This window comes from Syngnathus scovelli, chromosome 1 (genome assembly GCF_024217435.2).
Source record: "Syngnathus scovelli strain Florida chromosome 1, RoL_Ssco_1.2, whole genome shotgun sequence".
Lineage (NCBI taxonomy): Eukaryota > Metazoa > Chordata > Actinopteri > Syngnathiformes > Syngnathidae > Syngnathus > Syngnathus scovelli.
Genome location: NC_090847.1, coordinates 6,472,953 through 6,497,113, shown reverse-complemented (window position 1 = coordinate 6,497,113; position 24,161 = coordinate 6,472,953). Strand labels below are relative to the sequence as shown.

At 41.3% G+C, this 24,161-nt stretch overlaps 3 protein-coding genes across 6 annotated transcripts; 2 read left to right on the top strand and 1 right to left on the bottom strand.

Moving 5' to 3' along the window:
• Window positions 1-4,929: 4,929 nt before the first annotated feature.
• On the top strand, window positions 4,930-16,056 carry LOC125979336 (myelin proteolipid protein). Of its 2 annotated transcripts, none has more exons than XM_049737489.2 (7): window positions 4,930-5,540; window positions 7,493-7,679; window positions 8,448-8,604; window positions 8,882-9,050; window positions 9,731-9,804; window positions 9,881-9,946; window positions 14,519-16,056. In XM_049737489.2, the coding sequence occupies exons 1-7, from the start codon at window positions 5,537-5,539 to the stop codon at window positions 14,651-14,653; spliced, it is 792 nt and encodes a 263-aa protein (XP_049593446.1). In that variant the 5' UTR covers window positions 4,930-5,536; the 3' UTR covers window positions 14,654-16,056. The 2 variants fall into 2 exon arrangements, with proteins under 2 accessions (XP_049593446.1, XP_049593598.1); XM_049737641.1 differs by lacking the exon at window positions 14,519-16,056 and adding an exon at window positions 10,290-14,390.
• rab9b (RAB9B, member RAS oncogene family) lies at window positions 15,907-20,485 on the bottom strand. 2 transcript variants are annotated; one of them, XM_049737763.2, is made up of 2 exons: window positions 20,362-20,485; window positions 15,907-19,101 (listed from the first exon to the last, which is right to left on the bottom strand). In XM_049737763.2, the coding sequence occupies exon 2, from the start codon at window positions 19,052-19,054 to the stop codon at window positions 18,443-18,445; it is 612 nt and encodes a 203-aa protein (XP_049593720.1). In that variant the 5' UTR covers window positions 19,055-19,101; window positions 20,362-20,485; the 3' UTR covers window positions 15,907-18,442. The 2 variants fall into 2 exon arrangements, with proteins under 2 accessions (XP_049593720.1, XP_049593811.1); XM_049737854.2 differs by lacking the exon at window positions 20,362-20,485 and adding an exon at window positions 19,921-20,053.
• On the top strand, window positions 19,985-24,050 carry fut11 (fucosyltransferase 11 (alpha (1,3) fucosyltransferase)). Of its 2 annotated transcripts, none has more exons than XM_049737278.1 (5): window positions 19,985-20,115; window positions 21,301-21,636; window positions 21,768-22,148; window positions 22,507-23,129; window positions 23,299-24,050. In XM_049737278.1, exons 1-5 carry the CDS (start codon window positions 20,086-20,088, stop codon window positions 23,447-23,449), a joined length of 1,521 nt encoding a protein of 506 aa, XP_049593235.1. In that variant the 5' UTR covers window positions 19,985-20,085; the 3' UTR covers window positions 23,450-24,050. The 2 variants fall into 2 exon arrangements, with proteins under 2 accessions (XP_049593235.1, XP_049593328.1); XM_049737371.2 differs by lacking the exon at window positions 19,985-20,115 and adding an exon at window positions 20,913-21,118.
• Window positions 24,051-24,161: the final 111 nt, after the last annotated feature.

Here is a 24,161-nt window from a genome sequence, read left to right as displayed (position 1 = left end):
GCAAATCGTAAATCTACATTCTGGCTTACATAGTTCACCCCAGGAGACGCAACACGTTCACTGACTGATCCGTTGGTGCACGGGAAGGCAGTTCACCCATTAACTCATTCGCGAACGGGAAAGTCAGGATTCGTTCCCTCACTGATCCGTTCTTGCGATGAACTGGAAATGCAAATCACTCACTGACTCGGTCACTCACAGATCCGTTCAGTTGGTGAACGGGAAATGCAATTCACGACTTGTTCGTGAACGGGATGTAACGTCATTTTCTTCTTCGTTTTGTTCTACGGTGAGATGGCACCAGCTTCAATGCGCATTACCGACACCTACTGGTTGATGTCCCTGATGGACAGTTACACCTCCCATCTCGCCCGCAAGGCGACCACGATTGTGTGTGATGTGAGTCACCCCGCTCACTCTTTGTTTGATCTTCTGCCCTCTGGGAAGAGGTACAGGAGCCTGCGCTCCCACACCACCAGACTCACCAACAGCTTCATACTCCAGGCTGTTAGGATCCTGAACTCTCTCCCCCCTCCTGCGTAACGTCCTGTACTTTTGCGCTATATTCTGACTGTCTGCTGTATGCACACTTGCTCCGTTTTTGCTCCTCTTATTTATTATGTTATTTGTTTATTATTTATTCATCGCTCTTATTTATTCATTGTTTGTGCCTTCTTGTTTTTACTTTTTGTGTTGTTTACTTGTATGTATATTGTGTACTGTCTTGTCACCGTGGGATGGTGGGAAACGTAATTTCAATCTCTTTGTATGTCTTGGCATGTGAAGAAATTGACATTAAAGCAGACTTTGACTTTTGACTTTGACTTTGAAGTAAAAAAAAAAAAAAAAAAAAAAAAAGAACGAATCACATTAGGAAGTGATTCGTTCACTCTCGTTCACTGAAAAAACAATTGTTATTTTGAACGAATCGTTCACTCACGAGCCAACACTATTTTGTACTTTCCCAACGCGCGCGGAACGGATAAGAACGACTCGAAGTGAAAGTGGGGTGATCGTCCAGCTTGCCACGTTTGGTGAGTATCTCCGTCGCTACGCTCGGACACTTCAGATTTAGGGTTCGACTCCCCACCCCTACGAAATCTGCTAAGCATGATTGTACTAATGCTTGTCAAACTTCTCCCCGCAGCACTAAACGCATTGCATTGCGCGCTTTTCTCAACAGGAAAAAAATAAGGCAGTAACTTTTTAGAAGTTTAGCAAGGTTTTTTTCTTCTTTTTTGTTATTTACTTGTCTAGGCTGTTCTAAAACACCAGCTCGTATGCTTGATACATATTAGATGAGGTAAAAAAATAATAATAATCCCGTCATTTACTTCACATGGTGTACCGGCACAAAAGTTTGCAGTGCTGATGACATGTGGCGCCATAGAACCAAGTTATTTCGAAGCACTGATGGCCGAGCGGTTGGGCACATGGATGGTAGTATTGGCTCGTGAGTGAACGATTCGTTCAAAATAACGAATATTTTCAGTGAACAAGCGTGAACGACTTCCTAAAGTGATTGGTTCTTTTTTCAGTTCATATGACTTCAACCAGTAGGTGTCGGTCGTGCGCATTGAAGCTGGTGCCACCTCGCTGTAAAACAAAACGAAGAAGAAAATGACGAACGAGTTGTGAATTGCATTTCCCGTTCACCAACTGAACGTATCTGTGACTGAGTGATTTGCATTTCCAGGTCATCGCGAGAACGTATCAGTGAGGGAACGAATCCTGACTTTCCCGTTCGCGAACGAGTCATTGGGTGAACTATGTAAGCCAGAATGTAGATTTACGATTTACTTATAGTAGTTTTAAAATAACGTGTATGCATATATATATATATATATATATATATATATATATATATATATATATATATATATATATATATATATATATATATATATGCCTAAATATTGTTATCCAATATATCTACTGTAATTTCACAGTAGATTGCTGGTTTGAAATTTACTGTTATTATTATATTATTATTATTTTAATAAACATTTATGTTAAAACGTGTCTGGTGTTTTAGTCCTTGTATTTATATTCGCCAATCAAAACATAAAAATGACATTTGGTTAACTGCTTTATCTGACAGTATGTATGTGTGTGTGTGTGTGTGTGTGTGTGTGTGTGTGTGTGTGTGTGTGTGTGTGTGTGTGTGTGTGTGTGTGTGTGTGTGTGTGTGTGTGTGTATGTATATATATATATACACGCACACACACACACACACACTATATGTGTGTGTTTAACGTTGTTATATGAGTTGGCATAACGTTTTTTCTATCAACCTTTTATTCAAACACATTCGGTATAATAACACCATCAACTACAACCCAACAAATACAAAATTAAAACATCAATGTCGGCATAACGTGTGTCGGCTGGTATAGCAGCAATGCTGTCTGTCACTCAATCTCTAATCTTCGCGAACGACTAATCAGCAGCGAGCGATAGATAGAGGAGGGACTTTACGAGTCAGCTTGAGTGAACTGATTCTAAAGATTCAGTTCACTTAGATGAACTGGAAAGCACATCACTAGAAGCGGGAGGCCCTGCCAAAGAGCAGCAGAGGGGAAAGTACAAGGAGAAGTCTACATTTCTCACCCACAGAGTTGGATCGTAAGCAAAAGCTATATTTGACTGCACCCTAACTAGCTCGTTGTTTTGAAGAAAAGACAGCACAGTGTTCAAAGAAATCGTGCCATTTGTACACCTTGACAATTAAAGTATCAAATTACACACTTAAAAATGTTGGGTTAAAAATTGACCAATGAAGTTGCATCAGTTTGACCAAAGTATGGGTTGTTTTGCAGAAAAGAAAAAATGTTCAGGTTGTTTTGTGCAAAATCCAACTTGCTGGGTTTGAACCAGCAGTTTTAAGAATCTAAGTGATACTCTAAAAACTGTTGGTGTCAAAAAACAAATTTTGGACCAGTCGCCTTTTGAACCAATTTGGGTATTTTTGACCCAGCCGTACTTAAAGTATAGTACAAGACAGCAAATTACACTAATGAGGGCAAAGGGTTTTTTTTCTTTTATACTGTACCTGCCAAGTCTTGCTCTAAGAAAATATCCCAATTGGGGCCAATGAGGGACCAACCGAGCCACTACTTTGGGTCAACCAAATGAACCCAAATTGGATTACTTTTAACCCAACTGTTTTTAGTGGTCATGCGTGATGGTGGAAGCTTCACACTTTGGGGCTTCATTGCTTCAGCTGAAACTGGGGCACTCGATAAGATGGAGGGAAATGTGGACAGTTCAATCTCATTTGGGGTTAACCAGAACTACTTGAAATTGTGGCAGGTGTGTCCTTCTCATACCTAACATTTCAATTCGAGTGTGTAGAAGTTTTATATCCACTGTATGCCACCTATGCATGCAGTTTCATGGTAATCATCAGTAAGGCAGTATTTGTCGTGCTCACTAATTTTACTTTCAGGCAGCAGTAATAAATTCTCACCCATGAGGGGGAAAAAAGTGGGGGAGAAAATCCCAAATGAGAGGTAGTAAAACATGATGTAACAGAGCCTGGTTAGAGGAGAGCAAGCTTGTATAACATGGCTGTCTCTCTGAGGATTTTGCGGCTGCTAGCTCCAAAATAAATTATCTAATGGGGCTCTACTCGGAGAATGAGTAGATTAATTTGGTGAGGAAATAAAAAGCTCCATGACAACATTACATATCCACCATTTGTAATATATGTTCCATTAAATGTAATCATGCGGGACATAAATTAAAACATGTTTAGAAATATAAATCTTGCGCTTGCTGATAATAGCTATCGTTTTTCTAGACCGGATTATTGGATGTTAAAGAGATTTGGGAGAGGTTGCGGCAGAGGAAAGCTGCCACCTACTGGTTGTGATTCAGATATTTTCTTTTGTGTCTTCTTTTTCTTTTTTTGACCAGAGGGCTGAGCTGAATGAGAGCGAGCACACGTTCCACTCCTCTCCATGAGGCTCACCTGAGATCAATGATGCTGCATGCGCCCCTGATTCCAAAGTGCACACTCAAGAGGAGCACATCCATTCTTATTGAGTAGAACTTCTGATAGTAGCTTGGTTCTTACCTTAAAAACTCACAGGATTATTTCTGGCATAATATTATACAGCAATGAAAACTACCTCCGGTCGGCCAGAACAAGTGAAAATTCGGCCTCTTCCCCTGGAAGTCTGGCCAAGTTTGGCGAATATTTTCTAAGTGCCAACGACATTCATTTAGACATGGCGATTGAATGTTTACGTACCGGTAGTTATTGTCGTTGCTTGACGCGCGATGACTCGCACATTCGCTCAATACCCAGTACTTCCCCCTAGCAGTCATCGTCGCTGCCTGGCTTTCGATGTCCGTTATTGAGGTGAGAATATTTGAAATTGTTGCTGAGGATGCGTGTTAATGCGACGAACGCTTTATAATGATTCAGTTTCTCACTGTTTGATGAGCCTGATGGACGCACACCCACGCACAATGAGATGCATGAGAAACGGCCTTGGTTACCATCACATTTGAAGCGATGAATACGAAGTTAAATTTTATGGCTCGGTGTATAAGTCGAGGTCGATTTTTTTCGGTCGATTTTGGATCGAAAAAGGTCGACTAATACACCGGCAAATACGGTATCTCAAGAGGCACCTTGAAAAAAACTTTATTTTTTTTAAAGTTTATGAAAACCTATCGAGGAAACAGCAAGGGAATGTAAGCAAAAAGCGTAGAAGTCTAAAAACTAGAAGCTTGGCTTACAAGGAATTTACATGGCATCAACTTTTTTTTGTGGTCAACAATAGCAATTTGTGGTATGTGCAATACGTGAGGCCGTGTGTGTGTGTGTGCGTGCGTGCGTGCGTGCGTGTGTGTGTGTGTGTGTTGACGCGGGTGCGTGTGTGGGTAGGTGGGGGGGGGGGGCGGGGCATTAAAGGCCTTCCTCCTGAAGCCTAGAAACGACTCTCATGTTTCCTGGACCTGTTATACTTATCAATTTTGCAGTTAATTTTTATTCATTTCTGCCAATATGTATTGTACTGCAAATTCGTTTCTAATTTATAATTCCTGGAAATGGTTAAGATTTCGGCAAGGCTGAACAGAATTGCTTAAAGATTTACTCTTCAGGAAGCCGTTTAATCTGGAGCGTTTGAATAAATCGTCTTCGATTCTAATCCTGATTCACAGTAAAAAGTGAATTTATGGTGACGGGAAGACTTGAAGATAAATTATATTAAAAGAAACAAAGTTTCCATTTGAGTGGGCTGCAATTAAGTCGCTCCTTTGCGCGTAGACTCCGCGTCTTTGCATAAAAACAACGCAGTCTGTGACAAAATTGGCCTCTTCATTACTCCCCCCGCCTTTGGAGCTCATTGAAAGGCGACATTGTTGCTTTAAGATTGTTGTAGCAATCGCCGATGGCTCTGTCCATTGTTGGGGTGAGTTGGGTTTGATAACACGGGGGCCGAGTTGGCGCATATGATCAGTGGAGCAGCTGCAGAGCACGACACAAGCCTTCACGTCACGTCCTCAACGCATCCTGACAGACATGGGTGAGACTTCACGGTTTCTCTTAAAAATCACAGTACAATTGCACCCTCGTAATTTATTAGTTTGTGTTTCGAGGACGGTATAGTCAACGTCAACTCGGTTGGGATATTTTCTGCTTGACTCGATTCGGGTTTGTATCTTGTAACTTTGAAAATAAGTAAATTCACTGCGTCTAATGTATAACTGTCTGGGATCAGGGTGCTTTTACTAGTCGTTCGCATGACGTCATTAATTGGTTAATTGCTACAAGGTCCTTAAATCGGTTATCAACAGTGTTTGTACTTCGACAGGCCACAATATTAGGTACACTTGAATGATCTAATACACAGGTGTCAAACTCAAGGCCCGGGGGCCAGATACGGCCCGCCACATCATTTTATGTGGCCCGCGAAGACAAATTGTGCATCAAATTCGTGGGTGATTACTGGAATTGCAAATTGTCTTCACTTTTAATATATATATATTTTATAATATTTGACCAGTTTTTACTCGTCTGATTTGAAAACGAGTTATTTGTCTGTTTGTTTTGTAGCTTTTACTGTCTATAATATGAGGTGCTCATACATTTATTTGGTTTGACAGTCATAATGGCCCTCCGAAAGAAGGCTACAATGCGGCCTGCGGAAAAAAATGAGTTTGACACCCCTGATCTAATACAAAAACTGTATCCCAGAAATCTGCGTTAAAACGCGTATTTGTAAGGGCAGCTCATGTTTTATTAGATGTGCCTAATGTTGTGGCCCGTTAGGCTGCTCTGTCTTTTTTTTTTTGAGTGGTGTTTCGATGCTCTCACCTGGCTCCCAATGGATGTGGGTGGGGGACAAGCGAGGTGTTTTTGCTGGGAAAAGGTGTGAAATAACTGTGAACGCTGTCTCTCTCTTTCATTGCCTGGCTGTGATTCGCTTTGCAACTTGTTCAGGCTCTCACCCAATAGCAGTTGAGATTGGCCCCTGGCCATGTAACATTGACATTTAATGGATGGTAGGGTGTTATTTTCTCCCTGCTTCTATGCAAGCCTAATAAAGAAAATTCAAGTGTGTGTTTTCCCTATAGAGTGTATGATTTGGAAAAGTGGGCCACTTTTGTGCAAAGCACGCACAAATACATACTTGGCCACAACAACAATGTCCTTGTGTAGAATGCTCTATAGGCTTGGCACTGCTCTAATGGTACCAACCACAGTCATCCTGTGTACATGCTCGTATGCAGTTTTGCACTGGGATGTATTCACACTTTCTCCTCTGAAGGAAGTCAATGAATGTGTGCGTACGAGTCGCAAGCACAGAGGTGCCTCTAGCTTTTGTTTGTGGGACATTGGCAGCCCTTGTGCCCCAACCACGGCGTGGGACAAAGACTGTTGTCTTTGCAGTCACAAAAGCAGCATGGATCTTGGTCAACCTCCCCCTTTTTCTCACAGTCACCATGCTGCCTCATGAATGGAGTCAGGGTGTGAGCTGGGGTCACATAAGACGCATGCCTTGACCACTGCGTTCATTCACACATGACTATAGGAATGTTTGGCTTTTCCAAATGCAGGGAAGTTTGTGTGCGTGGCAGCAGATGGGTCTTAAGAGGGACCTTGGCATTTCAATGTCACATTCCAGTTGTTCCACTATACTATAAAGTAAAGTGTTACTTTACTGAAACTGGCTGCATCTTTCATAACTGGAATGTCCATTGCTACCTGCTGTGTATTTGTATAGACTTTACTACTAATCAATCAAAACAACAGAATTGTCTTTTTCAGGCAGAATGTGCATTACAACTATTGACCGAAGTACACTTGCATCTCACAAAGCACCTTAAGTTGAAAAAGAATGTCATTCGTAGGTATTCTAATGGACTAAAATGTTGAAAATGTCTTTAGGGACCGTTTGTATATTCTGTTCTGGTTACGTATTTTGTTTTGTGTTGCATGTGTGACTAATGTGTCTCAATTTGGCTGCGGTTGCAGGTTGCTATGAGTGCTGTATGCGTTGCCTGGGTGGGATACCATACTGCTCTCTGGTCGCCACACTGCTCTGCTTCTCCGGCATCGCCCTCTTCTGTGGATGTGGACACCAGGCGCTCACAGAGACCGAAAGGCTCATCGAGACCTACTTTGCTCGTAACCTGCAGGATTACATCACACTTGCTTACGTGTATGTGGTACATTTAATAATGCTAGGATGGACGTTGTATTATGTATTTGATAAGTGAAGAACACTTTGTTGGTATATAATTGGTATAGGATTTGAATAATCCTTTAAAGAACATTCTGAACGCCTCTTTGTCAGTGTTGCTGTCAAGGCACTCAGGATTTTCTGAACTTTTGTTGGGGACCAAAATGAATCTGATTGTCGGACATAAGTCAAAGTCAAAGTCAGCTTTATTGTCAATTTCTCCACATGCCAAAGACACACAAAGAAACCGAAATTACGTTCCCCCCATCCCACGGTGACAAGACATGGCCCACAATAGACAATCACGTAAACAAGTAAACAACAACGTGCTGAATAAATAATGAATAGCGAGTTCAGCCTGGAGAAAGAAGCTGACTTATAGATGCCGAATTAGGGTGTCGATATTGAGCCAATACAGGCTTTATTGTACTCTTTCATTCTGTTGATACCAGCCGTCGATACTTGAAAAGAAAAATGATGGACATTATGCCCTCCTTGGCAGTAGGTGGCGCCATACTGAGTTTGATACATCGGTGAATAATTTTTTCGTCATTGTGAAAAAATAAATTTCTGATAGGTTTCTCGGGCTGAGGTTTTGGGGATAGCTGATGTCATTTTATTTTTCTTTAGTCAAACATTTGTCAAGAATGAATTAGTCTGAACAAAAAAACAAAAGCCATATCCCAAATTCAATGTCTGCATTTTGAAAGGCTGCATCTTACGCGTGGTTCTCCTCCTCCCTCATAGCATTCAGTATTTCCAGTACTTCATCTACGGTTTGGCCTCGTTTTTCTTCCTCTACTGCATCATGCTGCTGGCAGAAGGCTTCTACACCACCAGCGTCGCCAAGCAAACCTTCGGGGAGTTCCGAAGCACCATGTGTGGCCGCTGTCTCAGCTCCACGGTGAGAGTAATGGGGATCGGCAAGATTGGATGTGGCTTAATACACATCGGTCCCGCTGGGTGCCTGAGCTGAAAGTCTCGTGCCCTGTTAAAAGCCCTTTAGGAAAGATGAGGCTACAAAATGCATGGTTGAGTGATTGCGTCCAAGGAGGGGTAGGGAGACATAAAGACGTATTAAGTGATAATCGGAAAAGAGGTCGATGTGGTGACTAAATGAGGCACGTGAAAACTTACTTGGAGTTGCTCACAGGCAAATGACATTCAGCTTTGTCATGTAGTTTATAGTGATGACGTACGTGCTGTCTCTGCTGTGGCTATTGGTGTTCGCCTTGTCCACTCTGCCCGTCTACTTCTTCTACAACATGGGGGCCACCTGTAACACCATCGACGTCCTGACCGAGACCCCAGCGAGCATCAACCAGCTGTGTGTGGATGCGAGGCAATACGGTAATGTTCATTCGGAATATTTGTTCATTGTGTCTGCTGATATTTTTAAACCAATCGCGTAATCGGTTATCGGAATTGTATTCCCATATTGGAATCAGCATCTGCCTCAAAATGCCATATCGGCGGTCATGCCCTGGAAATGCAGATTGTATCCGTAGTTACAAATAATCTGTTTTGATTTGGGGTGGGTTCAAATTTAATTTGAATCTGATTCGATTTGTGTAATTGGTAGTTTTTTGGGTAGCTTTTAATACCTCAGCAATCCGGTTCTATTTGAAACAATGCCACAATGAGAAAAGAAAATTGTGAGGGCACGTGAAAGTTTTGCTACTATTTGGTTATGATGTTTTTTGTTTCCTTTTACTCATTGATTTAGCTGGTGGGGGAAAAACACTGGGGGGGGGTCTGCGTTCTCTTTGAAAAGTCACTTCTACAGTACAGTGAAGCGGTTTTGCTAACTCCCCTGCTGGTGTGTAATAAACAGGAAGTAAAAATAGCCATGTTAATTTACTGCAGTTGCTGAAAAGCATTGCTTTTTTATGTAGACGTCAATAAGCTTTGGACCCAGGCCTGTGTTGTTTCTGGGTATTTTGTAGCATGTGCAGGAATAGCCAGCCTGAAATCATAATGGCGCGTGCGATGAATGCATCCAATTGATTAGCGCAACTTGACGTCAACAGGGCTCCTGCCGTGGAACGCCGTGCCCGGAAAAGCTTGTGGAATAACTCTGTCCACCGTTTGCAAGACAAGAGAGGTAACCGAGGCCAAAGATTGCATTTGAAGCGCACGTGTTAGATCGACAGACACTCATGCAAATCTTCTCCTATCAGTACCGAATAACCTATGACCTCTACATTGCCGCCTTCGTCGGCGCGGGCATCACCCTCATGGCTCTGGTGAGTAATTATCCGTCCGTTGAGAGCATTTGGCCTTTGACGGTATTTACGGCTCATGTGACGCGGCAAGCGGAGGCGACGAGGCATCCCGGGCTCGCATGACTGATGACTTTGAGGACTATCGCTCACTGTTTCCCATTCTCAGCTGACATAAACATCGTCATAGTACCGTAATGTCTACTGCTTTCCCAGCCAGGCAAATGGTGGGCGCATTATACTCCCATGCCCCATTACATAGCCTATTACACGGGTGGGATCAAATTAATGTCATTAGCACTTAATCATGTCTCTGTTTTTCCTCTCTTCTAATGAGCCCCCCGTGTCTGCTGTTCTCTTCTTCCAGCTGACCTATACGGTGTCAACCACCTATAACTTTGCGGTGCTGAGCTATCTGGGGAGGAAAGGCATAGGTGCACGTTGTTAGGCTTGCCAGCAGGCTTCCTGTCTGACCACAACACAGGGGATTTTGAGGAACTGCAGCCATTTTTTTTCCTTTTCATCACTTGTGCCTGTGTGCACAACTTTTGGGTGTTTGCACGGTAACGGACTTTCAAAACCTTTTTTTCTTTTTTCTTGTCTGACACTTTGTGTTTTACTTTTCTATGAAGGATGCTTCAGTTTTATTCCAATGCCACTTCACTAATCTATTTTTATGTTGATTCTAGAGGTTTTTTTTCTTCTTTTTTTTTTTTTTTTTTTTTTTTACTTCCTAGTGGTAACCTTCTAAAAACAATTGGGTAAAAAATAACCCAATAGGGATCAAAAAGGGGTCGACACAGTTTTTGGGTTACTGCGGATCAGTGTTGATGTTTTAGCAAAATGTTTTTCCGTTTTTTTTTTTTTTTTTCTTAACCCCAAAATTTTTCAAAAATACTGATAAACTTTCAGTATGCCTTTTTCATGAAAAAAGGGCTCGGGCGAGGGGGGGGGGGCAGAAAAAAATGTATGTATAAAATTATCTTCATCCTTTTAAAATGCTGACCTAAATTATATCTTGACAAAAATGTGATTTTTTTTTTTGCCTTAAAATCTTTCCAAGATGCTGGACAAAAAAATCATTTTAAGAGGATAAGAATGCAGAATGTATTCATTTACAGTAACCCCAAAAGTTGGGTTAAAATGAATAACTTACAAAAAAAGCAATTTACAATATTTACCAAACCCAATTTACAAAAAATCCCCAAAATACCGTATTTGCCGGTGTATTAGTCGACCTTTTTCAATCCAAAATCGACCGAAAAAAATCGACCTCGACTTATACACCGAGCCATAAAATTTAACTTCGTATTCATCGCTTCAAATGTGATGGTAACCAAGGCCGTTTCTCATGCATCTCATTGTGCGTGGGTGTGCGTCCGTCAGGCTCATCAAACAGCGAGAAACTGAATCATTATAAAGCGTTCATCGCATTAACACGCATCCTCAGCAACAATTTCAAATATTCTCACCTCAATAACGGACATCAAAAGCCAGGCAGCGACGATGACTGCTAGGGGGAAGTACTGGGTATTGAGCGAATGTGCGAGTCATCGCGCGTCAAGCAACGACAATAACTACCGGTACGTAAACATTCAATCGCCATGTCTAAATGAATGTCGTTGGCACTTAGAAAATATTCGCCAAACTTGGCCAGACTTTCAGGGGAAGAGGCCGAATTTTCACTTGTTCTGGCCGACCGGAGGAACCAGCCGAGGCGGACACTTTACGGCGGTTGAGTCGTTGGCACTTAGAAAATATTCGCCAAACTTGGCCGGACTTCCAGGGGAAGAGGCCGAATTTTCACTTGAGGTGGCCAACACGGGGAACCAGCCGAGGCGGACACTTTACGGCGGTTGAGTCGTTGGCACTTAGAAAATATTCGCCAAACTTGGCCGGACTTCCAGGGGAAGAGGCCGAATTTTCACTTGTGGTGGCCGACACGGGGAACCAGCCGAGGCGGACACTTTACGGCGGTTGAGTCGTTCGCACTTTGAAAATATTCGCCAAACTTGGCCGGACTTCCAGGGGAAGAGGCCGAATTTTCACTTGTGGTGGCCGACACGGGGAACCAGCCAAGGCGGACACTTTACGGCGGTTGAGTCGTTCGCACTTTGAAAATATTTGCCAAACTTGGCCAGACTTCCAGGGGAAGAGGCCGAATTTTCACTTGTGGTGGCCAACATGGGGAACCAGCCGAGGCGGACGCTTTACGGCGGTTGAGTCGTTGGCACTTAGAAAATATTCGCCAAACTTGGCCAGACTTCCAGGGGAAGAGGCCGAATTTTCACTTGTTCTGGCCGACATGGGGAACCAGCCGGAGCGGACTCTTTATGGCGCAAGAGCCGTTGGCACTTAGAAAATATTCGCCAAACGCTCTCAGGATAGAGAAGACCAAGAAGATGCCCTTTATGACGACAAACTAAACGAAAACGAATGGAACGAGCTTTTCGGAAATAGCGACGATGAAGACGAATTTTGAACTCTATGTACTGGCAATCACTTTATTCAAGATTCAAGAGTTTTTTATTCGCCATGTTTGAGCGTGCCAAACAAGGAATTTGACTTCGGTAAATCACAGCCTCTGTTCAACATTTAGGTGACTAACAACAACACTCAGGACATGTGAAGAACAAAAGATATTCTCAAACACCCCCTGATCTTAAACAAATTATAATTTGTTGTTTCTTAACTAAAAATAAACCAGTTTCTAAGAGTGTTCATTGTTGTTAGTCTCTCTCGGCGCGTAATATCACAGGGTCATGAAGTAAATAATATTTAAAATGGCGTATAGATCGCTCGCTACAAACTCGCGAATTTGAACACATTTCGTCAATAAATTTCGCATATTTCTGATTGAATTTTGAAGTTTAATATAATGCAACAATTGAGCTCGACTTATACAAAGGATATATCATAAAATCGGAAATTTACGTCGAATTTTAGGGGGTCGACTTATACACCGAGTCGACTTATACACCGGCAAATACGGTAATCCCCAAAATTGGGTAAAATGAATAACCCAAATAGTATGTTCGGCCCTTTCTTGACCCATATTGGGTTATTTCCAACCCAACTGTTTTTACTGTGCAATGTCGATTTTGCTTCCTACTATTCTAAAAAAAAAAAAAAAAAAAGCGTTAATAAATTAACATGTACTAAATAGCCAATTTGTAACATGTGCAGCAGACAATGGGGATTATGGGTAACCTACCATTCCCCACATCTGGTTGCCATGGTGGCTGGCAAACGCGTATTTGTCTATCTTGGGACTTTTCTCATGAGCAGCCCCAACAATGGGTTCGGTTCGTTTTGCAAATATGGCCAATGAGAAGTGGGTTCAGGGGCCAGCTGTCTCTACCAGGGGTCATGTGTCAGGGAGAAAGGGTGGTGTTTCTAAAGAGCCAATGGGAATTCTCTGAGACAGCAATCATGACCTCTCCACCTCCTGTTGAACAATGGAAATGATGGATAGAGTGTGAGCTGGCTAAAGGAATTTTAGATGATTTTGTTGTTCCCTTCTCACAACAAAAGACAGTCTTTTTAAGTTTGATCGAGTACGGTCTGAAATTGTTTCTCATACTTGTGAGATGGCAAAAGTGCTTACTTAGAAAATAACCTCACTGGACTAAAATCACTTTAGGGATGACTCAGTTTTAAAGCCGTAGTACAAAACATACATTTCTTATAATTTATATAAACACAACCATTTAACAAACACAAGTCATGAATGAATTCGTATGACAATAGTATCAGATTTATTATTCATAAAGTTTTTGGTCTCATGGGTTAAGTTTATACTAAAATAAAGTAAAATCAAACAAATTATGAAAGTTTATCGACTTCAATCAACTACTTTTAGACATTCACTAAGACAACTTCACAAAATTTTACCAAATCAGCATAAAATTGACTCGCATCAATACATCGTAAATCAGATCACAGCAATAATGCAAACAAATCTTCTCTTTAAATGATCAAGTCTCATAAAACAATTATATGTAAACATGGACCGAGCGTATCGAGACATAAAATAAATGAATATACATATACTGTTTATCAGGTTTTTTTCTTAATTTCCAAATTTCACCCTTCACAATTTGAAAGTTGAATTCTACTACATTGCAATGTTAATTTGAATTTGATTCATTGTTCAGCACGAATGGACATGGCTGGCTAACAAAAAAACAAATTATATTTTGTGCTTGTCTCCTATCAAGATATGAATGAGTCATTTTATTCTATGGGGTCTTTTCAATTTGCAGTCTCTCTCATTCTCAAGGAATTTTGTTGTAGTTATTGTATAACACATTTTTTTACTTATTGAGGCAGTATTAACTTTTAGACTGTTTTGTAAACAACAGTTTTATTTTTGGTGGTTGTAGAGCATTTGTCGAGTGGCTGATGGCTGTTTAATTCACTTTTTTGTGTTGGTGATATTTGATAATAAAAGGAAGATTCCAGTTTTTGTGCAGAGTACCTGAAAGATTTATTTACCTTACATAAACACTCCATCCTTGGCTTCCTGACATGTTGCGTGATGCCCATGTAGAGTTTGTGTGGGGCGTTTTGTATTCCTTCCTCTTTTGTCCTCAGGTGCACTCCTCCATTCAGTTGGCCATGAACCAGGACAATGCGAGGAGGATGCGGTGCAGAGCCAAGAAGGAAGGCCATGACCTGTATGGCCAGCTGCGCTCCCCCTACCCTGCAAATTTATCTGACGCATCCTGACAGCTTTTTCAATGTAATTCATTCTAATCGCGACCTCGGATTCCCTTCAGTATCTTATGTTTTCATGGGAAATTGGCTATTTTGTGTTTGCATACCAAGCTTTGTGACCCTGATCGCTTGGTAAGTTTTGTTTGAACTGAGCTGTTACAGGTCAGTATCGTGCCAATTTACTGTTGTGTTCCCTAAACGTGCCTCAATTCCATTTTTTCACAGTATGACCTGTGTGGAATTTCAATGTGTGTGGGGAATCTGTGATGTGCTTTTTAGTGAAGGGAGGATAAAACTGCAATTATGCATTGCAAGGACACAACAATTGGGGCACCTAGCCATTCCTGTACAGGAAGGGGCAAAATATAGCCATCACTATATCTTTTGTTGACGCAGACAAAATTCATTTTTTTCAACAGTAATATTGATGAAGAATGAAAGGTTCTAATCTGAGTTTATGTGTTGACAACAAATGCTTGGTAATAATTTTGGCAATTTTGTGGACCTGACCGTTGGTATCAATGGAGGCAAACAGAGATGCTCGTTCGTCTAGTTTGAAATGTAGATTTACACAAAAACAGATGCAACCATTATTTGACAATCATTATCAAATTATCAATAACGATTTTGAAAATGGATTGTTTAGAGATCTTGTTCAATTTAAAATTGACATCTGAATCAACCTCTGGACAGTCAACATTCACTTTCAGCAGTATTGAATGAAAGCAGACTTATTTTGGTGTTGGATCCAAATAAATCATTGCCAATCAATTGCTTTTACTTTGGAATAAGACACTGGACATTTTGGCCTTTTTTCTGACATGTTATGACAAAACCAGTAAGATTTCTAGATTTATTTTTTTGCACTGATTCTGCCCTGTTTTTTTTTTCTTTAGCACATTACGTTTTCCTGATACAATTTGTAATATAGTAAAATATTTTGTAACATTCATGAATTAAGGGCCAGATTCAGCAATAGATGGAAAATCTTTTGAAGCGCCATGGCTATAAATTACTAGGCATGTTAAAATCTATTGTGCAAGGTCATTGTTGGCTAAACTTAAAGTAGCAAAGGTATTTCTAAGTTGTAGCAGAGGATGTAGAAAGCTGTCAATCTATTTTGCTATGTTTCACTTATTACTCGTATAGTCATAATGCATCATTCTGACAATGTGAGTAGTTGCTGTAAATGCAAAGCTTTACAGGGAAATAAAGCACAAGGCAGAACAGAGGCGTGCATTCGTGCACACACAAAGGACACAAAATGGGGTGATACATTTGGTTTTATTTCGTACGCAAGCAATGATAACCGGTCTTATCAAATGTAGTGCAAAAAGTCTAGCAAGGGAAGAAATGTGATGGGTATTCCAACTTTCACAGTTTATACCAAAAATCACTAGTTGGTCTGAACAAAACATGTTCAAGTGTCATTTGGGCAGTTTTGGTGAAGTACGTGCCCCTTCATCATGTGGATTAGCCATTATTAGGGACAGCTCAAATAAGGGGTTACATTCATGATTATTACAGCAACATGTAAACACTGACATGAAACCACGATAAGTACTGTAGGTAATGTGATCTGCTTATGAATAACTGAATCTTTGGCTATGATAATTTCCAGGTAAACATTGTTAGGCTACATGCCTAGAAGGTCAAGGAACAATAAACATTGAAATTATACCGGAAGGACAAAAAGATTCTGTTTAAGTCAAAGAACAAAAAAAAAAGAAACGTACCATTCCCGGGTCAGCTCACAACACAAGTAAAAGGTATACTACCCACTAAATGTGGAAAACTTGATCATAGTCGTGTAGAAAAGCTGTCAAACATCTGCTTGAAACTAAAACAAAACATTGGGGGCAGCACATGAACAACTTGGCTTTAGTTTCACAGTGATGTTAATCTACTCGCACAAGAAAAGTTAAGTCAACAATATGTTCTATGTGCCCCCACTAGTCTAAACACTGCATTCAGATTAATATTGCGTATAAGGAGCACAAATTAAACATGGAAATGTTTTACCCATTTCAGAGAGTGGCCATTTGGAAAACAGCTGAGCCATGATTGGTCTTTAGCTGAGCCCTTAGGCACTATGATATCATTTTCAGTCAGCAGCAAGTGGCAGTGCAAGGCAAAATGGCAGCCCTCTGAGATTGAGGAAACAAGATACTTTTTTTTTTTCTTTCACAAAGGCAATCTTAATCAGAAGACTGTGTTTAGACGAGCGGGGGTGTATTCAACACATTAGTGTAAAAAAACCAACCTTGAAATCCCTTTTGAACAGTGAGGTCCAGAACAATTTGGACAATGACAGTGATGATTTTTCGATGCTCTTGAATTGAAACAGAAAGTCGACACTTGAATCATGTTCCAGTTTTAAATGCATTGTAGCGTATGAATGCAAAAATCATAAAAACCTCTGACCAGACTTCTCCAACTAAATGCTCGAACCCTTATACACTTTTGCTTTATGACAACGAAATTTTAAGCAGTCAACACACAAGGCTGTAAGCATGAGAGCATGAAAACATGGTGCTATAACCACACAGAAATAAATTAACTTATTAAAACAACTTGTGCAATACAATAATTTAAGCAGCAATCAATACTTTCCCAAAAATTAAAAAAAAAAAAAAAAAAACACTCATTTTCTAAATGTACCTAAGATGTTGATCTTATAACTTATAGATCTTATAGATGTTGATGGCAAGGTGTTTATAATTTTTAAAAAAATAAAAAAACACATACCACATGTAAATCTGAAAAGACATTGCAATGAAATCTCGGTACCACTTAGCAGAAATTAAGTAAACGTGATACAGTTCTATTAATACTTGGATAACTGTTTCCTGTATGAATGGAGTTGAAAGGCTTTATCTTTACCCTCACATTCAACTGAGGTCTACATGTGTTATCACTTAGGAGGGAGCATAGCTTAAAAAAGGACTGGTTTGTTAAAGCTTGCCACATACTCAAGAAGGTAGAATTAAAAGAATGTCCTGATTAGGAAAATTGTTCAGTGCAATAATCCTCCTTTCCACATCCGGGAAACAAACCCACCCGTCCCTGATCCAATATTAGACAGTGTATGTTGATCAAACAAAAAGAAAACAGCACACAACGGAATGGAGGGGTGCCTCATGGAGAAATAAACAGCAGTTTGGGAACACTAGAAAAGGAAGAGCAAGTCATAAACACTGGTGCAAATGCAGCATGGAAAATGAAAGAACACCTGTAGCTTCGGTTTAGGGTGCACAATTCCCTTTATACTGATGAAAATAAAGACAATATTACATTTTAGAGCAGCTGCGATCACCGCTCGTACCGGAAATGATGTTTATGCCTGATTGCATTCCAGATGCTTTTTTTTTTTTTCTTTCTGGTGAGTCAGCAATACGCTTTTGTACTCCTATGATAGTTGGAATTTTTGAAATGTTACGAGCTAAAATTTCCTCAACAACTCAGAAGTCAACTGGCATCGCAGAATGAATTGTGTTTGACTAATTGTTTTGGAAACATCACGAAAATAAATTTGCAAGTGCCAACTATGAGGTGAAGTGTGCAACATGACTGGAAGCAGACACAGTACAGGGTGAGCGTTTAAGCACGCCTGTACCTTGCCTGGGGCAATCATTCAGCCCTTGGGATAGTGGCTGTACTCTTGACACCGCTCTCCTCAGATTACATCTTATCAGCATCAATAAAGAACACGGCCTTCGCTGTATCTTATCCAAAGAATCAGAGAGCAACCGGTACCTGCCCTACTTGTACCATAAACAACAACTCATCGGCTTTGACCCGTCAGCAGCAGGACCTACGAGATATTTTGCGGTTGCCGTGAAGATCTATCGTCCCGCTCAGTACCGAGTGGTCGATGTGATCCTCGGCGGCCAGCACCTCCCTGACAGCCACCTCGAACGCAGTCGTGACGTTCATGTCGTCCTTTGCGCTGGTCTCAAAGTAAGGACAGCAGCCGTTCTCCTCGCACCAGGCCCGCGCTTCATCCTCCCCTACTTCTCGCTGCTCCATGTCCACCTTGTTGCCCAGAACCACAAACGGGAACCGCTCAGGATCTTTCACATCAGAATAATACATGAATTCCTTCTTCCAGCCGCCGAGGTTCTGGAAGCTCTGCAAGTCATTCACGGCGAATGTGAGCAGGCAGCAGTCGGCGCCTCGGTAGAAAGGCGTACGCAAGGACTTGAAGCGCTCCTGGCCAGCCGTGTCCCAGATTTGGAGGGTGACGAGACGTCCGTCCACTTCCAGGTCTCTGTTGAGAAACTCAACACCAATGGTGTGGAACGACTGCGAGTCAAAGCGGTCGGTGACGTAGCGGTTCATCAAGGAGGACTTTCCAACTCCTCCATCCCCGAGCAGGATCACCTTCAGCAGGAGGCTTTTCCCGCTCATCATGCTCAGCCCTCCTCGCTGGGTGGCGCACAAGACGAGCTCAATTCATCCTTAAAAACAGTTAAAAACTGTCATTTAATATGGTGAGCCCAGTTGTAAAATTGAAAACAGCAGTCCTGTGGTCATGCCCATTACAAAGTGGTTGACAGCTGCCAAGCAACTGAACATCTGTTTGTATGATGGGCCTTTCCACAATGATAGTTATCCCCGATATGTCAGATTTAGCCATGGAGGTGTAAAGGTCTGAAAAAGTTGCAAAAAACTTCTAGCAAATTTCAGCTTTTGGAAATATCCCAAATTAGAAACTTTCCACGGGAGAGTAATTTAATTTCATATATGATATCATTCAATCACAAATGTTATACATTTTGTTTTGTAATATTACACTACCTTAGCACTCAAAGCAAAAAAAAAAAAAAAACGCTATTATACCAAAAGACTAAAATTAAACCCGATTTTTTTCCCCATCAAGAGCCAAGCTTCAGTTTGGTAAATTTGTGAATTTTGCTCACTTATTACTACCACATGTTTTTGGCATTGAATTATATTCTTCTAAAGACTTATAAATGCTCTGCGTTTGCTAGGCTGTTTAAATTACCTTTCTGTGACACCGATGTAATCTGAGTTTGTGCGTAAATCGGAAAACTGGTCACTGTGGATGTTTCGGGAAAGTATTAAGTAATATTAATTTCAGCAACTATTCGTGGGAAGACTTCTAGGCAATAAAAAATAAAACAAGTAAAAACCAAGTAAACAAACACACATTCCTTACTTTCATTTGTCGTGGTTGTTTTAAAAAACCCAAATACTACTTGACATTTCCTAATGCCGCTGTGCTAAATAGTTCGTTATAGGGATTTCGTAATCACCTTGCAAATGCGCTCGCTGTATTATGACCATTCGCCCCAATGTAAACAAGTGACTTTGGAGAGCAGGACTGCACATGCGCAGATATGTACTAGCTTGTCAAACTGAGCTTGCGGCTAATTGCTACTTACTGTCTTATCTAGTCTATCTCACAAGGAAGTGCTTTAATGATCGCACGAAACAAAAGGGACGGAAGTGTGAGTATCACGTGTACTGTAAAACATACAGTAAAATATCAGCAGACGTATTCGGAAAGCTTTTTCTTTTCGAACTTAGTAAGCAAGCTAGCCGGGCTGCTGTGAACGGCTGGTGGACATTTCAGTTGATTAGCAACGGAACATGAACCCATCAAATCGTTTGAACACGCTTAAAAAGATGAAGCCGAACATGTGGGTTGTACAGCTCTGCAGCTCGACCCGAAAGTATTTAACACGGGTACTTACGCCGTCCTTGGTGGTTATTACTTGGCTGTTGCCCAGTCCCCGAATCTGGCTGAGCCTACGGTTTATTGTAGTGACGTGTCAAGTTTGTGCGTCCCTATTGGGTAGCCGTAGGAAACTTGGAACGCAAAAACTGTAATCCCAGGGTCTCAAAGCCAGTCAGGTTATTTTCAGGGCAAAACCACCTACATTTTAATTTTTTTCCCCGTGAGGCCAAAAATATAAATTTTATAAAATTCGTCTACTTTTATTTGTTCGAAAGCAAACTATGCTTCATTTTTCTCTCATTCTATTTTCCTACCAACTCTTCCTGAACAACGAGGAGAAAGAAGCTGGACTTGCCCACTGCATTTGTTAATTGATTTACAGAAAATTAAACGTATCGGTAAAAAAAAAAAAAAACCTACATGTACATTTAACTGTAAATAACCAAATAGAAAAGGTTCTGGTAGAATAATAATTTCAACGCATACATTTAACCTGTAATTGTTAATTTTTAACGATTAGATTTTTTACCGCCTTCCAACTGTAGATAGCGCTGTGCTGCTCTACTGCTTCTGAGGCGCCCGATGAAAAGACCCAACACACGCCTAGAAGAAGAATTCAGCTGGGGTTTTTTTTTCCTTCAGCTGCATCGTTCGATGTCACCAAGCAGCATCCCGTTACTGCGTCCCTACAATAACTTTAACCTAATATATTAAATCTCACATTTGGAGTATTAAGAGTACGGAATTTCTATGCGTTTCAAACGGTAACAAAGGTAAGAAGTGCATACTTGTTTTCCCAGGGCTGTAGCAGTGTGTGTTCTGTACTTATTTAGTTTTAGCGGTAGATATCAAAACCTCACATTTGTATAACCACATTCAGGAAGCCATGTGGCTCGAGAGTGCAGTGTAAATAATGTTTGTCTCTCACTCGTATGTTGCTGTTTTGTTCTTTCAGATGGCAAGAAGAGGCAGGCTGGTGTCCTGTATATGTTTTGGTCTGTTTGGCGTCCTGTGCTGGGTGTGGGTGTCCTTCGCGTCCTTCCCAGATGAACATGTCATGGTGCCCTATGATGCAGTGGGGCAGGCACATTTTAAGGCCCAGAGTGCTCTTGCAGACATGGAGTTTGCCCCGGGGAGTTCGTACCGTGGACCTGGCAACCAAGACCATCGCAGCAACAAGGAGTTGCCCATTATCCTGTGGTGGAGTGGAGTCTTATTCCCACATTTTCCCGGCGATACTGAACGAATTGACTGTGCCACATCGTCCTGTCTGGCCACAAGTAACCACAAGGTATCAGTGATTCTCAAATGATGCCTATTAGTCATTATGCTTTCATCTATGTTTTACTTATGTATTCTTTAAAGTAATTTGTGTGTTCAACATTGTGTAAGCACTAAGCTTTTGAATTTTTCGATTGTAAGGTCAAGCTGTACAAAAGGACATCGTCCATCATTTTCTACGGGACGGACTTCAGGGCCTATGAAGCACCGCTCCCCCGCCTTCGCCACCAAACGTGGGCTCTGTTCCATGAGGAGTCCCCCATGAATAACTACCTCCTCTCGCATGGGCCGGGCATCAGAATGTTTAACTACACCGCCACGTTCCGCCGGGAGTCCGACTATCCTTTGACCCTGCAGTGGCTGCCGTCTCTGAGCTACCTGCTGGAGCCGACGGTGGTGTCCCTGAAGGAGAAGAACCAGCTGAGGCTGAAAGGCTTGGCCCCCGTACTCTACATGCAGTCTCACTGTGACGTACCCTCTGACAGAGACAGATATGTGCGAGAACTTATGAAGTACATTGAGGTAATACACACAAGAGTACAAAATGACTAAATGATTTTAAAAATAACCCAATTTCCTTTCACCCTCGATATTGCAATTCCCACTGTGATTATTTTTTCCAGGTCTTCTGTGTATTTTTTAACAAACAAGCCCTGAATTATCCTGTATCCTGTCTGAATGAAGCTCCTCAACTCACTTTAGCATTTTTCCTTGGTACCCAAATGCCACAAGGTGGCGGCAAAGCAATGCAAATAAGTGGATTTTCCGCAAATAACATAAAATGGGTTCCACAAAAGATCGATGTGAACAAGTGTGGAAACTCTCGAAGGACAAAGTACGACTATTCAAGGGTTCACTGTTTTCTGTTTTCCCTCCTCAGGTGGATTCCTATGGCAAATGTCTGAACAACAAAGCTCTGCCCGCACATCTCGAAGACACGTCTACAGCCACCAGTGAGGAGGCTTCCTTCATGAGATTTGTGGGCCGCTACAAGTTCCACTTGGCATTAGAGAATGGCCGCTGCACAGACTACATGACTGAGAAGCTATGGCGGCCCCTCCACCAAGGCTGCGTTCCCGTGTACCGCGGCTCTACCGCTGTGGCAGACTGGATGCCCAACAACCACTCGGTCATCGTCATCGACGACTTCCCCTCACCGAAAGCTCTCGCCGACTTCCTCAAGTTTCTAGATGAGAATGATGATGAATATGGCAAATATTTGGAGTTCAAAAACATCCAGAGCATCACTAATGCTCGTTTGCTGAGGGCTTTGGAGACCCGCGAATGGGGGGTGAATGACATGACCAAACCCAACTACTTGAATGGATTTGAGTGCTACGTGTGTGACCAGGAAAACGCACGGCTGGCTGCGAAGCGAGCCCATAGAAAAGCCCCAAAGACAAACCTATCTCCAAAACCAAAGGTGGCTACCAACGCTCACATGGGATGCCCTTTGCCCAGCCCAGGCTACGGAGAAGTACAAGACCTGCCTGCAGATGATGGGTGAGTCACTTCAATTGATTTAATTGTTTTCCTAATTCAATACATATCAATATATTATCAATTTGGTTTGCTACTAATTTATTGATCACCTAATATCTTAATTTATTATGCCTGTATCTAATTTAAACATAATCTGTAAAGGTTCTAATTTAGACAAATCTGTCTGCAGATGGTTGCAAATGTGGCCTCAGGACTACTGGCAGAGTCTGGATCAAGCGGAGGGCCTAGAGTCTCTCATTAGAGCCAACGAATCGGATCCTGCGCTGTTGTGGAAGCACATCCAAAGAATCGCAGTGAGCCGAGCTAGAGGCAAACACTGACGTCGGCCTTAAACAGGCCAAGGAGGATGGAGGACATCCAGGAGTCCAGATGTGCTCCACAGACTTTTTTTTTTTTATAATGCGGGAACAAAGCATGGCCCGTATTTGCACCTGCACCCTAAACTGCTTTTTTTTATATATTATTTGATTTTGGTATCTCATAAGCCAAATATTTTTAGTTCAATCATGCCAGTGCTGAGTATTAACTTTAAACTGTGTGGCAAAATATGCTCTGTAGGGGTGTTATAATTCTCAGGGGCGGACATGTTTGCATTGGAATGAAGCCAAGCTCAAATTCTGTGTGCCAATGTTTTACGTGACAATGCAAAGAAAATGTGTTACTTGGCTGATATTTTACCAATTTGCTACCAATTGCATGACGTGGTGCAATATGTGCAATTGGTTTTAGCTGATTTTTTTTTTTTTCAGCACGCAAATGAGCACACTAAACTTGTTACATTTTTATACCAGGATAAATGTTTTATTTTGTATAGAAGCATCGGAAATATGAAACGTTTTGTTTTAAATCAGTGTGTTTAGAATGGTATTTTGTAAGAAGTCATATTTAAGCAAAGTAAATATAAATATATTGTACCCCATAGTGGCAGTGTTATTGAATTCAATTTGCAGTTAAGCCCAAAATGATCCATACTCTGACCAAGTTTTAGACCATAAAATGTAATTAAATTTTTTTTTTTCAATCCTAGAACAG